Raw genomic sequence first — 16,162 nt, 5'->3', positions numbered from 1 at the left:
ATAGTGCAAAGCTCTATCGAGCATCAACCCATCAGAATGCATTTACTATATAGAGCTCTCGGTATATCTATTGTCAGAGTGCAGCTGGTTAATCCGTTGATTAATAGCTGTTAGACACAACTCCCAGCACGACCTGCCTGTCACTGGGAGAACCACAGGCACTTAAGGGTTTGTGCACGTGAGTGTTGGGTAAGTCCATTTCCCTTCTGCTCCATTCTGTACATGCAGGAGGCAGAGTCTCACAGAGATCATTGGTCTCTATGGAGAGAAGCGGACACAGTGCACAGGCCTACCTTAGCACGGCAGATGAAAGTCATGTTCTACTTCTCCCCATTCCCCGCTATGTAAGCCACCTTGGAAATGCCACTGTGTAACCTGCATCAGCATCTATCCATAGAGATTAATGATGTCGTTGCAAGCTTCAGCCGCTCTTTCCTTCTGTCAGCAATAATACTGGACATTCGAAGATCAGACGTGTTAAATATAACTAACAGTGATATTACACAGAACCAGTAGACCCAAATGGATGAACTAATGCAAACAGTGCAACTGATGACATCTCAGAGATCAACGTAATGTTAGTGAGAGCAAGAAAAATAATGATGCTAAAGAAAGCTGGAGGATAATAAGCACTGCCACGTCTAATCAGATGTTATTCAGGGAGGGTCAGGGAGGTGAGGAAGCCAGATAATGAGCTATATTGTCTGAGTAAAACTTCCAGTAACAGTCTTGAAGGCTGAAGAAAGTACCAATGTTTAACTTCATGTGCTAAAGTCTCACCTCTCACTCAGTGCACCAAAAACTAACCCACCATACTCCTAATGGCCTACTCAACCAGACATGAGAATATTGGTCAAGTCTCCCTCCCGCCGCTCGCCCACCTCCATAATAAAGTTGGCAGCACTTGATGCCAATTTTTTTTTTAAATGAGACCAAGCCATGCATGCACAGACCTCCCAACCATCTTCGTCCAAGCTTTCTAATTAAATTATGGCAACAACATATTTCTTAGTGATGTGATTAATGTGTGCCATGGCCACATGTAAATAGACAGTGCCCCCTGTCCCAATGTATAAATCATTCAATGCTCCACATATCATTATAAGAGGACTGTAACATGTGACACGATCATACGTAATATCTTCAACTTCATAGAGCTATGGCAATCAGGGTTGTACCCGGCATAAGAACAAAAGGACATAAGACCAATGACACATAAGAAACCATAACACTTTTCTGCTCAGGACTGAAAATCAATGAACTATATGACATAAGCCACACTGACATTACCTACTCTGACTATCCGTAATGTATGTAAGTTAATAACAATCAAACATTATTTGTACAACATGTTAAATATACAGGTACTTATTTACACATTATTATTGAGCTAATAGCAGCAACTTCTGAGATCCGCTGCTGCGCCTGAAGACGCTGCATTGCATCACTCTGCAAAAACATCGGTCATCTGAGTAACCCTGATACGGGTTGCACCAAATATATTTCACCAGCAACACCGAGGCGTGCAGGACTGAACCAGCCATTTTGTAAGTTATGAGCCTCTCGCGTACTGATTGAAGCTGTTATTTAAAACATCTTCTCAAAAACCGAAACAAGAAACCAAATGCTGGAGAACTACAGAAGGGATCATTTCAATTATTCTTCTACATTTTCGGTTTATTGGGGTGTATAGGTCAACAAAACAGATGACTTGTCTTTTTAGCTTCCTTCTGCATTTCACACCAAGGAATGTATACAATTCCATGTGCGGTTTTATTTAGTTACGCTTATGTAGGACTGTACTGCTCAGTTCAGTTGTCTCCAATACACAGAACTGTGATTTATACAGGGGGAAATGAAAATAAACAATGAAAGATAACAAATGTTTGCAGAAAAATCAGATAAGTAGGATAGAAAACAATATGTTTAGTAAAGGTTGCAGGACAGCATGTACATGTGCATTAAGGTCACCCGATGGTGCAAAGCCTATAAAAACATTAAGCTATGAATATCCTCCCAGATTCGTTAAGCTGGGTATACACTATACGATATATTGGCCGATCCATCACGATCGCAATGATCATCGTATAGTGTATGACCCCAGATCCACCCAACTGATCGTTTGAGCTGCAAATCAGATGGGAAGATGCAGCAGACAACACGGTGTAGTTACAATAAGGATGTGAAAATATATTGCGCCATCGAAATGGCAGATAGTGCAGTGTGTGTGGCAATGTGAAATATTATTACATTGTATCGCTGGGTTGGCACATCGTTGAGGTGTGTACCCAGCTTAAAGTCTCATAAGTGTCTTGTGTGTTTTGCGTGCATCACTGCAGCGAAGACTGAAATTGCATAATATTGTTTGCCGAAATGTTAAAGATTTTAACCCATACTTGCCATCATTCCAGGGGACTCCCAAATGTGGTGGAGCTCTCAAGGGCTCCTGGAACAGTTGCCCAGTCTCCCTGTGGAAGTGGGTGGTCTAGGTGCTTGACGACACAATGCCTGGAGAAACATGTCGCAATGGCCCCCAACCCCTCAATACACAATGCCACACATTACAGCAGTGTACGGAAGCAGAGCCAGAAATTGGTACAAGGTTGGCAAGTATGTTGAACTAAGTAGTAAACTAAGCAGTCTACTACTAAAGGCCAGATTACCAATGGGGCAAATAGGACTACAGCTCTAGGCCTCCATATAAAAATAGGTCCATCTTCATGGCAGCATGATGATCACCAGCCAACAAGCTGGCCATAAAACATAAGCATTAAAATTGTATTTCTACATGCTGCAAAACATTATGCAGTTTTTGGCCTTTAACATATTTATGAAGACATTGGAGCTGATAGTGTAAGGGATGTACACGCCCACATGGCACTGGCCACACCCACACAGCACTGGCCACACCCCCTCCACTCCTCACAATAGGCCCTTGATTGATCATTCTCAGGCCGAGGCTATGTTGCTCTTAAACCAGCCATGCTTCTACTCAATATTAGATTGTAAGAACTGATTTTAATTAAAGCCAGATCGTGTAAACGATATAGCTGGGAAAATTGGTATTAGACAGCAATGTTTTTTTTCAAATTCAAACTTGAAAGTATGAAATAAATAAGATGACATGAAATATAGGGGATATTTAATGCTTTCCTTTTTTTTTTTTTTTTATGAAAACTGCATTTTAAAAAGATGGGCATTATCTAGCATAAGCAATCATTGGCACTAGAGACACAAGGGGGCACACTGCTGCTTCGTGCCTTAGTTTTTCCTGCGTTCTGGAACCCAAGTGTGGCCTGCAAGTTCAGCGAAGCCTGGACCTTTGGTGAGTGCTCCCTACCAGCTAGTCCTGCTCACAGTCGAAAAACATTCAAAATTCTGAGGAATGTCTTCACCTCCAGACAACAAATGATATCAGCCTAAGCTGAGCAAGTTAGCTTGAAACAAAGCACAACGTTGCCTACTCCTGTACAAGCAGATGCATTTGATTTATTACCCTGTACATGTCTCCTTACAACATTTACTAACCACATTGCTTTATTCTATTTCTAGCTTACTTGTGCGCCATTCAGCCATGTATTTATATTATCAGGGAGAGTTGTTTACGCTTGCTGGCCTGATTACGAAGAAGCAATAGTAATTTAAAATGGGGAGGGGGGTTGCCCCAGAAAGATGTATTCCAATCCACGTGACCTTCATTGCTGGATCAAACACGCAGCACTGGAGCATTTACCAACTATTATACTGTGCAAGCACAAGCCGTATAGATCCGGGCAATTCTGATGCACTACAGAAAATAAATACATCATTAGGTATCACCGAGTAACAGAGCAGGAGAGAACAGAAGAAGCACTGCTGAGTGATGTGTACCATTACCTGAAATATAGTAGGTCATCATATAATGCATTACTGAGATTCACTGGATAACAGAATAACTATGGTTATAGCTGTGCTGGGGATAATAACAACATTATTATATACTGTGGCAAAATAAAGAAATGAAGTAAAAAAAAATAAAAAGGAAATAAAAAATACATTAGAGTTGTCACTCGGTGAAGAGGATTCTGTGGAACGACAAAGTATCAGTTCAGCGGAGGTTGGTTACTAATAAGAGATTGTTTTTCTGCAGCAATCTATAAATCAGAAGCCATTTGTGAGTAGTTGACTGGCAGGCGTGTTTTGTAATGCAGCATGATGTATGTAATATCACATGTAACATGCTGGCAGGACAGAGCATCTGCCAGAACACAAGATCACGGAAGGGATCAGCAAAGCTTTCTGACTTGTAAAAAGATATAAATTAGTATGTGTCACAGATGAGTCTGGCAGCTGCAAATAAATGGGTCTTTTTCTGAAATATCGGAGACCAGTTTGCATTTTAAGCTTAGGGGTCCTTAACCCTGCACGTAATAATTCACACTGCCTGTAAATAGGTTTTGTGCAGTCACAAGTATTGCACTTTGTGACCGGCAACTATGGGATCTGATTAACTTCTGAAAGAGATATCGGTGCATCCGCATGTGTATACAGGCGACTCGCTGACTGACCGTATACTGGCTGCAGGGACTGTAGACATGGACATCTCAACTTTGCGGGCACATTGAAATGCCCGCCTAGTTGTGATGTCAGGCCAGAGACATCGACCAGCTGATTGGTAAGTGTGTATAGCTTACCAATTGACGCTTGGACGGCGGATCGGTCTGCTGACCAAACCATCGTTGAAGTGTGTACCCAGCATAAGGCTATGTGACATCAAACTGACCAATCATATCTTGTGTAGGCTCAATGTACCAGAATAAGATCCTACCGGACTGGTTCAGTATTTATTGTGCTTGCCATAAAACCAAATGTGTTCAGTAGTCTAGGTCCGCAATGCGGAAAAGTTGTCTTAGGGCCTGATTCAGAGACAGACGCAATGACGATATGTACGCAGAACGGGTGATTATACGCTAATGCACAAACACTACTACGTTCTTACAGAGGAACCATTCTCAAATTGAGTGACATGTAGTCAGCGTTTGGGGTTGGTAAAGGGGGGGTGGATATTAGAACGCAGGCGTGTCTGACTGTTTAAAAGCCGTTTTGCGTTCGCGCATGAATTAGCCATTGCGATCTCCTGTGCAGCATGACAGCTCTCTCTGTGTCAGGAGAGCTGCAGTGTTAGCGGCTGGTCAGACTTGCCTTACATGCTGCGTGACTGCCTGCTGTGCCTCGATGGTACCGATGTTTATGCTGTTGCACGTCATCGGATGGATATGAGAAGGCAGCAGTGGGCGTCTCTATGCTGGGCTATGCATTGGAAAGCTTTACCATATTTTAGCAACTGCGATCGGTGAAAGAATGCAGCTGTAGTTGCATTACCGTCCATCTCTGAATGAGGCCCTTATGTAGCTAGAGCAGTGGTCAGGGAACAGGGGTAAATTACCCGACATGGGGTAAAAATTAAATTCCTGGGGGTAATGGACGGACAGCCGGGCATGCATATGAATCATTCTATAATACAGAATGATTCATATGCATGCCCGGCTGTGCCACAGAGAGGCTCTAAGCCGGATGCTGAGATGTTATTACCAGCGGGCACCCGGCTCCTTCCCTGCAGTGCCGAGTTAGCCGGAGGCGGGCGTTCTCTTCTGATCTCCAGCTTCCGCCTCTTTCCATGTGCACTAGGAGCAGCCAGGCGGACAGGACGGCAGCTGATGCAGGAGCAGGGATTAAGAGAAGTGTTTTTTGGGGGGTTTTTTTGTACAAGCGGCACCACAGGAGCATTATATGGGGGCACTACTACAGGGGCATTATATGGGGGCACTACTGTATGATTTCCTTCCTTTCAAATCAAGGGGGTAATGTCGGCGTATCTAAACATATTTTGGGGTAAAAGGTAAAAAAGTTCCCTGACCCCTGAGCCAGAGCAATAAACCTTGGTCATATGTTTAGCTAAAGTTTCCTTATTCATCGCTTTGTTAAGTTGTAATGACAAACATTCAGTTTATAATGTGCGTATGTAAATTTACACACAGAAATAATGGTGATGTGTACAGAAGAGCCCCATCATACCATTACTGCAAACACTGTGGGGCCTATTCATCAATATGAATGGCTTTGTTTAACATGTAGAAACAGTTGTTTCCTCAGGTTATTTATATTTTTAAGTAACACACCCATTCACTAAAGTGGCTGGAAATATAACAGTTATCACATAGGTAAAGTTCCGCAAACAAAGTTTTCGAGTTTGACTGTGGGAACGGAGACCATCCGGATTGCGAAGAGGGGTCCATTTGGATCCCTCCACATCTATTGGCCCCGCTCTGTGCACGTGTGTGACCTAAGGTCATGTGTGCGCAGTTACAGTGCTAGACATTGTAAAGTTTTGCCGCTAGTATTAGCGGCGAGAGTGGCAGTGTTAGGGATTCACAGTACAGCCGCTTTTTGGAGCAGTTCCGGTAGACTGGTGGCTGTTGCCACAAATTTCCAATGGGCCATCGCACATTTTAAGGATTAGTCCCATATTTAAGAATGGAACTTATTTATAAAAACTAAATCCCTCTCTAACACTATTAGCGGGGTATCATGTATTGCATATATACTAGGTGATACATCCTGCCCTCTATCGTTATATATACCTGCCTTTGGATCCCTCTGCGAGGGTTTTGTGCGTAAAGAAACTCATAGGCTTCTATAGGCAGCACCATCTATAGATGCCATGGTCTATTGTAAACAAGCTCCGGGAAGTATTACTTTCTCTACCTTCCTGCATTCCAGCACTTTGCAGCCCCATAGTATTCTATGTGCTGGAGGTCTGCAGGCTGATATGTGATTCAGACCATTTTATTACATATGTTGCTGATAACCTCTAAATACTGCAGTTTTTGAAGGGTGACCGCATTTGTCTCATCGATACATCTTGCCCTATATCACGTCTGTGCGGCTATTTGTGGTAATAGAACACTACCAGCATTAGGTAGAAAGCCATAACTTTATCACTGTACGGTAGGAGCCCATAACTTATAGAGGCTGGTTAGAGTCACTTACGTCTGAAGTCTCGGAAGTAGATTGTTTGTCGGTTGGGATTAAGCAGCTGGATAACAGAGTCATCGTTATTTTTCACCCGGCAGCTAATTGTTGCAACCTCTCCTTCCACCACTGTAACATTCTCCGTCTCCAGATTCTGGCGCTCCCCTAAGAAACAGGAGAGGAGGGATGAGTAAGGCAGAGATGGTACCAATGAAAAGAGACAGAATTAGGGTAACAACAGGGAGCACGCTAAAAATGTGTATTTCCTCAGCTGCCCAGATTACAGCGCAGACAGCTTGCCTATACAGTAATACCATGCGACAGCACCACTGAGATAATCACACCTTTACCTAACACGTGTATAAACACATGCAAAACTGAGCACACTCCTTTTACTAAACTTTAATTATTTACGATTAAGGTCTGTTCAGTGGGTGTCTTAAGAACAGGCTCCCTGAAACCTTAACACTCACTACTGGGCACCATTCCAAGTACATTCAGTAGTCTGTGGAGATAGATTTAGTTCTCTCCCCGTACTGGCCACCTGTTCCGGTGTGGATCAAAAAGCACATTTAATGGCTGACGTTTGTAGTTTCATGGTTATACACATTGAAACTACAAGTTCTCAGCGGTCATAGACGTCTCCATTTGACAGGTGACAGAAACAAATAACTACTGAGTATAGATGATAAAAGATACAAAGGTAAGAAGAAGCCCATGCCATATAATCTGTCATTACTACTTTTGCTTTGCCATTCCGTTTCACCCTGTATTTGTACAGTCTCATTTAGCAGTATATATAATCTATGAATGGACTGAAGATGAAGACATTCTGCTGTTTGGGGTATGACTGGGAACAAGAGGCCAAATTCAGTTGTTGATCCATCCGATATTTGTAGCCAAATATTTAATGGCGTTGTTTGGAAATGGTCGCTCATCTCTACTGCTGATTGATTTGCCCTTTCATTAGAGTTCACACTGACGACATCCAATAGCAAATAATAAAGTCTACACAAAACATTGATACGACCGGCTAATACCTTGTCAAAACAAATATTGGATAACGAATTTTTCAGAACATCGAGGAGAACTTCTGTCCATTAGTCAGTCATTGATCAGAATATCATTGGCAAAATCTAATCTAATCAAAAATGATCAGATCAAATATTTCTTTTCCTTACTGTTTATATAAAATTTGGTCATTTTATAAGAGCCAAAAAGAGATAAATCAGATTGCTCAGTTACAACACAATGGGGGAAATTCGTCCCATACACCTACACGATTTCGGGCCGATTGTACGATTTTCGACGAGTCATAAGATGGATCTTATGAAAATCGTGTCTTTTTTTTAGTAAGATCAGATCCGATGCGTACTTCCGCAGCTCCTATACTCGGATCATATGATCAGATGTGCAGCACATATGGTCCATCTTATCTTGTGCAGATTGTGCCGTTTATTTTGTTCATGCGATCCATCGTGTGGCATTTCAAGTCATTTCAATCTTACGACAGATCCTGTGCTAAAGAAAAACAACAAACCTGCTGCCGGGACTGCCAGGGAGCTCCGGGGAGTCGTAGGGAAATCGTATATGAATCTTATGCTGGTAGTCTAGGTGTATGGGTCCTATTAAGCTCCTGTCCCCGCTGTGTAAACCTACTTAAGTTGGGATATGCAGTTTCAAGTCAGAAAACGCAATTTATCGTGATTAATGCTCGGCGCCTAGTCATGGTAAACTGCATTTTCCGACATAAGTGCCGGGGGCGATGTTATTAACACCACGACTAGGCCCGAGGCATCAGTCACCTTTGATTTTTGTTCGCACCTCAAGAGGGTGCTAGTAGAAATATGCTAGTCGCAAGAGTTACAGCACACATCACGGGGAGTCTAAACTCACATTCAATTGAATACCCCCCCCCCGCCCTCCATGCATTTAAAAACAAATACATTGACGTGTGTTTAGTAAGTTAGACATGAGGCAGGCAGGACGTTGGGGCAAATTCAATGGTATCTCATGCCTTTACCTCCCGCCTAAAGTGCCCCTGAGCAATTCAATTGTTTTGGGCCCCCATTACTCATGTATTGTGGCTTTCTGCTTGCACCCTCCTGAGGCGCAAGCAGAATCCCACCCAAAGTAGCACTTTTGGGTGTCTTAACTGTAGTGCGCATTTAGCACAGGAGAAACTGCTTTACGCGGCTGGTCACGTGCATTATGGGCACGAGAACGCGGCCGTCACCGCCAGCACGGGGCTTGTCACGCAAACAATTGAATAACTCCCAGTCACTTTAGACAGGAGCTACAGGCGTGAGAAACAATTGAATTCTCACCATTGTGTTCATTCCTTTACACATTGGACAAAGAGAACCATAATTTTATTAGTTATGTCCATTATGACAAAAAGATCCGGATGAGCACAATAGATGCAGACAAGCATAGGAAATGATTCCCTACCCCCTGCAATACCTCCACAATATGTACACCAGTGATAAACACAGAGTGGATCTGTAACATTGAACTTGGACATCACTATTCACAGCACATGTCAAAACTAACAATGACTGCACGGCTACATTATAAAGATGAATTCAGCTGTGTAATAAACAAATGCATACTGCGGAATGCACTGTACAGATATAGAGAATACAATGCAGATTCATGTATCTGCATACTGCAAAACACATACGAACATTGTATGATACAGATTGATGCTGCCCTGTTCACACACTGATAGTCTTTCAAAGTATGCACCACACAAGGAAGGCTCCAGCCATAAATAGCTGTTTAAAGATAGGGGGAGAAAAATCAGATTTAACGTGTTAAAGTCTGGCATTTATCTATCTACATACACACACTGTACAGGCATAATTAACTGGGAATGACGGGCATTTCATTACTATTATTATCATTATATTTTATTTATAAGGTGCCACAAAGTGACATACATGGTAAAAATGGAAAGGATAAGTACAATACACAACATACCATAAATACTAAGGGGTATATTTACTAAAGTGTGGGTTTTTAGAAGTGGAGAGGTTGCCCATAGCAACCAATCAGATTCTAGCTATTATCTTCTAGAATGTGGTTGGTTGCTATGGGCAACATATCCACTTCTAAAAACCTGAACTTTAGTAAATATACCCCTAAGCCTAAATATCACATCAGAAGAAATAAAAACGGATTTACGGCGTATCCCTCTGCATTTCTCTCTATATCATCGCCAGTGTGGTATGTACAGAGAGGTATAGTAATTTGGCCACAGATTTCCTACGATACATGGTACAGTCATTTGTGGCTCATTTACCACAGTCAATACACATCAGGTCCATTGTAGTAGAGCTGCTGGACAATGCAAGGCTACAAAATAAAATAAAGTCTTTGTAGGTTGATGTCACAAAATTGGTTTGTAAAAATACTACTGTGCCAGGGGTGCAGACCCCCCGTTTATAGGCTCCTCGGCTTACTAGCACACCTACAAATGTTCAGCCCTGAACTAACATACGCACGCTGCCATTTGGTCATAAAACCATTCATTCCTCATACAGAATCGTAGTCGTCAGCCAGGAAACAGTTAATCTCTCATGATACAGCTACACTGTGCATATTACAAATATGCATTGTCCATTTGCATAATAAATGCTTTGTATATGTGCAGCTGACAAGGCACATTGTAATAGCATGGACTCTCAGTCTCACCTCGCTATTCCTCCTGTGACTTCGACCTGAGGAACATAGTGCTGTACTAATCAGACTGAGATGGGCAGCAGTCCGCAGCAGGGCCATGAATGTGGTGGGCGTCACACCAAGCAGGACATGCTTCAGCAGTAATGGCCCCTGTTCCCAACAGGGCAGCAGTGACTCTATCCTTATGTCTGCTATTAAGATGTGCACACATCTCTCTACTCTCCCCATTACACATGCAGGACTCCCCCCATAGGAGCGCTGACTGATGTCTGCCCAGGCGTGTGATATAGTGTAGCACAACAAGCATCACAGAGAGGCTATTATAGCAAATGCAGTGCTAGTAAGACATTATAGGAATCAATGCACAGATGCCCCCAACAAATGGCTGGATAATGTAAGCCGGCAAAGGTTTTTTTTTTCTCATTCCAGCTCTATTTAACCAAGAAAAAGAAAAAAGCAGAACAAAAACACCCACTATGAACATAGAGGGCAAATCAATTGTTTTCACCCTTGGTTCTTCTGACTAATGGGCGCCCGACAGAGCAATTCAATTGTTGCTGTGTTCGGGTGCGAATGCAACGGGTGGACACATTTCTGCTCGCACCATCCTGAGGTGGCGAGCAGAAATGTGAGATAAGTCCGTGGTTTGGGCTTTAGACGGGTTCAGGCATTTTACGTGGCTAAATCAGATCTATTTGGGCATGGCATGAGCAATAAGTCATGGGCGCCAAACAACTGAATATCGTTCCTTCATCTCCCGTCACTTTAGACAGGAGATTGGACACGACAAAACAATTATATCACCTCCCAAAAATGCAAAGGGGGTTTGGAGAATTTGGAACTAAAAGCGCAACCACTATTAAGTATGGTTCACTCTGCAAATATGCATATTTAGCATATCATATATGTGTATTTTAACTTGGATATCCTGCAAAAACAGTATTAATAGGGGATAGTACTAAAGCTGCAATCCCAGAATGTTATTTTTTCCTTAGCTGTCAGTTTCAAAATGCACCTGGAGTGCAGTCTGGGTGCACACACATACACCTCCAAACAGGTCATGTGAAGGAGGGGGATTTACAGTAATGTAAACAGAGCTCATAAAGGTGTTCCAAAGACTCTCTGCTCACCACGTCATCATGTGCCATGTGACTGTCCTTGCCATGGAAGTCCCATTATATTATGGAACCTACCAGGGTACCTCATGTGCCAGCATGCTGTAATCATCCAGAGCACGATGGGACCAGTAATACACCAAGCAAAAGAGAAGCTTATAAAAATTGAATTCAATGTCAGTTTTGTTTTTGCTTGTTTTTCAAACAAACACCCCACACAAACAGGATGTAGGTATGTGACCGACGGCCGCAAGCGGAATGCCAGCTAGGGATGTATGACAGGCGTCAAGATACGCCTATGAATGTGCAAGACAATGGAATGTGTCATTACATTTGGATCCAGGGCTTCACGAATATATAGCCATGAAGTGCTTCAGTCATATTGCCCATTTCTAGGGAATTTTTACTTTCCAATCTCATAAATATCACAGGCAGCCATTTTAGGGCTAACCCATTATTGAGGACATACACATAATGGTTTAGCTCTGAAAATGGCTGCCTGTACTCTTTAGCAGTCACAAGTGCACCTTTGACAGAAGAAAGTGGCAGAACTACCGCTGTTGCAGGTGGGGTATATATTGGCGACAATGCTCAGTGTGTACGGGTGATTGCACGCTCCCGATCAGAAGGTCCAGCGACCAAAACTATGCTTCTGCATGCGTGGGGGGGAACGATATATATTGGGTGGTCGTACACCAGATCGTGCAGTGTGTACGGACTGCCCAATATATCACGCAGTCGCTGGGTACACATCGTCTAGTGAACAGGTTCTCAAACTTGGTCCTCAGGACACCAAACAGTGCATGTTTTCCAGGTCTCCTCACAGAATCTCAAGTTAAATAATTAACTCCACCTGTGGATCTTTTAAAATGTGTCAGTGAGTAATGAATACACCTGTGCAGCTGCTGGGTGACCTGGAAACTGTAAACTGTGTGGGGTTCTGAAGACCGAGTTTGAGAACCACTGGTTTAGTGTGTACCCAGCTTAAGGGGCTCGGAGGGAGGGATGTGTGTGTATGGAGGGGGCGGCGAAGTCAAAATTACAAAGGGCTCCTTGGAATTTAGCAAGGAGAGAGATGAAAGAGAGACAGGGAGTCAGAGCAATGCTTTAAATGGTCAACAATTTTTCATTATGACGCTGTGGTGCACACATCCCACAACACGCTATATTGATGGAAATAAACTAATATTCACATGCTGGTCTGACAGATACATCAGGAATTTCTTAAAAGAAACCAATTGCCAGTAATGCATTGTACAGAACCAGACCTCAAGTAAAGAATAGTCATCCCTGTATTGGCCTTGCGTCAGAAGCCCCCTGCTGAATAGGAAGCATTAGTCTGTCAGATATCCTGTACATTACCATGCATCACATTAAAGGGAACAACAATAGACTACTCTACATTATAAATCACGTGAGGTTCGGTACAAGAACACTGAATTAGCCTGTACTGCATAATGTAGGACCCTGCATAAGAAGAGCATTAGTCTAATGTATCATGCACTACCATATCCCATGAGAGGGGGAAACACCACACACATCACACAATCTGCCATATGTCTGCAGGACAAGCCCATTGTGCCTAACACGGAAATTCTGGAATGGCAACTTTTATCAGTCCACAACTAGCAGCAATATTACGAGATCTAAGGTTACCATAGTCCACAAAAGCCGTCCCACACTTTCCAGTCAGTGCCAGTGTGGGCTGTATGAACCTACAATAGGAAATTAGCATTTCCATTTATTTACTCCCAGCACGATTAGGCAGAATGGTCCCAGTAAAGGTGGGACACCTAGGAGGCCTATATACAAGCAGACTGGCTTATTGGTACAATACATGTAATTTACTGATAGTGGAACTACACACTCTTCAGGACACCTACACATGGGCATTAAAATCAAGCGCTCACAGTGCATTTAGCACATTGCAGCATAGTCTAATGAGCACTCTCCAATCTCTGCTGCAAAACATGATGCAAGCGACCCGCAAACACACACTTACAGTTGTGCCAATGTTGTCCTATAACATCAGATTTGTAAATGCTAAGGGGTCTATTTACTAAGCTGTGTTAGGGGATAAAGTGAACGGTGATAAGGTACCAGCCAATCAGCTCCTTTCTGCCATTTTTCAAACATAGCCTGTGACCTGACAGTTAGGAGCTGATTGGCTGGTACCTTATCACCGTTCACTTTATCCCCTAACACAGCTTAGTAAATAAACCCCTTAGTAGAGTATAACGGGCTTCAATGAGAACGCATGTCCAAGCACCATGTCAAGATGGTCATAACCTAGACTTTAACAAGCGTTGTTTTTCCAGTGCTCGTGTGTATGTTGCCTTATAAGAAACTATCAATATGGGTTTTATTATGCTGTAATGTTATGTAATATAACTGGGCTATGCCATTTCTGTAACCAGAAAGTACATTCGCTTTCATATTGTTTATTGTTCTGGTATCACTTTATAATATGCGGATATCTAAACAAAGCTTTTAGTTACTCGCCAACATCTCCAGCGAGAAAAATGAGAAGAATCAGACGAAGCACGTTGCTACTAACATGCCTCAGTATGGTCACTAGCTCCTAAAGAACTGACCCATTTAGGTAGCAACAGGCCTCAAGCCTCAGTATAGTCACTAGCTCCTAAAGAACTGACCCATTTACGTAGCAACAGGCCTCAAGCCTCAGTATAGTCACTAGCTCCTAAAGAACTGACCCATTTACGTAGCAACAGGCCTCATGCCTCAGTATGGTCACTAGCTCCTAAAGAACTGACCCATTTAGGTAGCAACAGGCCTCATGCCTCAGTATAGTCACTAGCTCCTAAAGAACTGACCAATTTACGTAGCAACAGGCCTCATGCCTCAGTATAGTCACTAGCTCCTAAAGAACTGACCCATTTACGTAGCAACAGGCCTCATGCCTCAGTATGGTCACTAGCTCCTAAAGAACTGACCCATTTAGGTAGCAACAGGCCTCATGCCTCAGTATAGTCACTAGCTCCTAAAGAACTGACCAATTTACGTAGCAACAGGCCTCATGCCTCAGTATAGTCACTAGCTCCTAAAGAACTGACCCATTTAGGTAGCAACAGGCCTCAAGCCTCAGTATAGTCACTAGCTCCCAGAGAACTGATTGGGCACATCCTAATGAATATTGGATCAGTCATATACTGTATATAGCCGTTTCCATTTTGTACAAGAATAGATCTAATTTAAAGGTCTTGATTCCATATATGAAGCTTTGTTACAAATGCTGTGCACGGTATGCTTTCTGAAAAGCGTCAGGTCCCCCATCATTCACAGAAGTTGATTAACGCTTTAATGTATTATGCAATCGGGTTTTTGGTCCCCCCCCCCAAAAAAAAGAGAGACTTAGGGGACGATTCAATTGTTTTTTTTAAAAGGCACCCATCAGAGCAACTGAATTGTGAATTGTTCCTGAGTTAGGGAGCACGTGCACGCCCCAAAGCACCGGATTTAGCCACGCAAAGCGCCTAAACCCGTCTAAAGTACTGAATTAGGTGCCCAAAGTGCCGAATTTAATTGCTCCATCTGGCACCCAAATGAAATAGCAGAGGTAAAAAAACAATTGTATCGCCCCCTTAAATATACAATAAAAAAGACATTATACAGCCGTGTTGTACCTAAATAAGTGCGCCAAAACTCCCAGTGTGGACACTGAAAAAAGAAAGATGATATCTGGTATTGTACGGAGAAATAAGAAGATACTGAAATGTCATTTAACTTTTACTTTAAAACTATTTCTTTTAATTAATCTCTAATTTAAACAAAACATAATGACAAAAGATATTCATGAACTTGCCCTTAACACGCAATGAACTGACAACGGGAGGTTATCCAATTAGGCGCGATCTGCGAAAAAAACTGATATTTTACAACGATTATCCACGTTTTTCGACTATGTTTTTTTCACCTTATCCTATTATTTCATCTGAAATAATAGAATATTTCTCCCGAAAACACATAGGATCCGCGATAAGCTCGCGGACCTATGCATTTTCGCCATTTCATAGGGGAAAAAACAGCACTTATCGGGGATTATTTTCGGGACACCTCAGGTCCGGAAAATAATACGCCTGGAAAAGTGCCAGCGTTGGGCAGACTTCGGGGCTAATTGGATAGACACGGGGGGATCCATTAGCGCCCCAACAATGTTCGGGGCTAATTGGATACCCCCCACGATGTCTTTTATGCAGAGGAGTGACAGATGCACGGCAGAGATAGCCCTTATTGACATTATAAAAGCAATGAATAACCACAGTATGGGACTGTACAGTGGAAACGTGTGAAACGCCATGTAAGAGCCATAATCTCTACCATGTCACTGGAAC

The 16,162-nt window shown here is 42.7% G+C and overlaps 1 protein-coding gene across 5 annotated transcripts in view; it reads right to left on the bottom strand.

Annotated features, from left to right (window-relative positions):
• The window catches only part of CADM1 (cell adhesion molecule 1), a 288,245-nt gene that overhangs the window by 110,363 nt on the left and 161,720 nt on the right, over nt 1-16,162 (bottom strand). For all 5 annotated transcript variants that reach the window (XM_088481358.1, XM_088481359.1, XM_088481360.1 and 2 more), the window contains one exon: nt 7,030-7,176. In XM_088481358.1, coding sequence (XP_088337484.1) covers nt 7,030-7,176 — 147 coding nt within the window. The remainder of the gene's footprint in view (nt 1-7,029; nt 7,177-16,162) is intronic.

The sequence above is a fragment of the Taudactylus pleione genome, unplaced genomic scaffold, assembly GCF_031769625.1.
Source record: "Taudactylus pleione unplaced genomic scaffold, aTauple2 ptg000270l, whole genome shotgun sequence".
In the NCBI taxonomy this organism is placed as follows: domain Eukaryota; kingdom Metazoa; phylum Chordata; class Amphibia; order Anura; family Myobatrachidae; genus Taudactylus; species Taudactylus pleione.
This window is presented reverse-complemented; position numbering and strand designations above follow the sequence as displayed.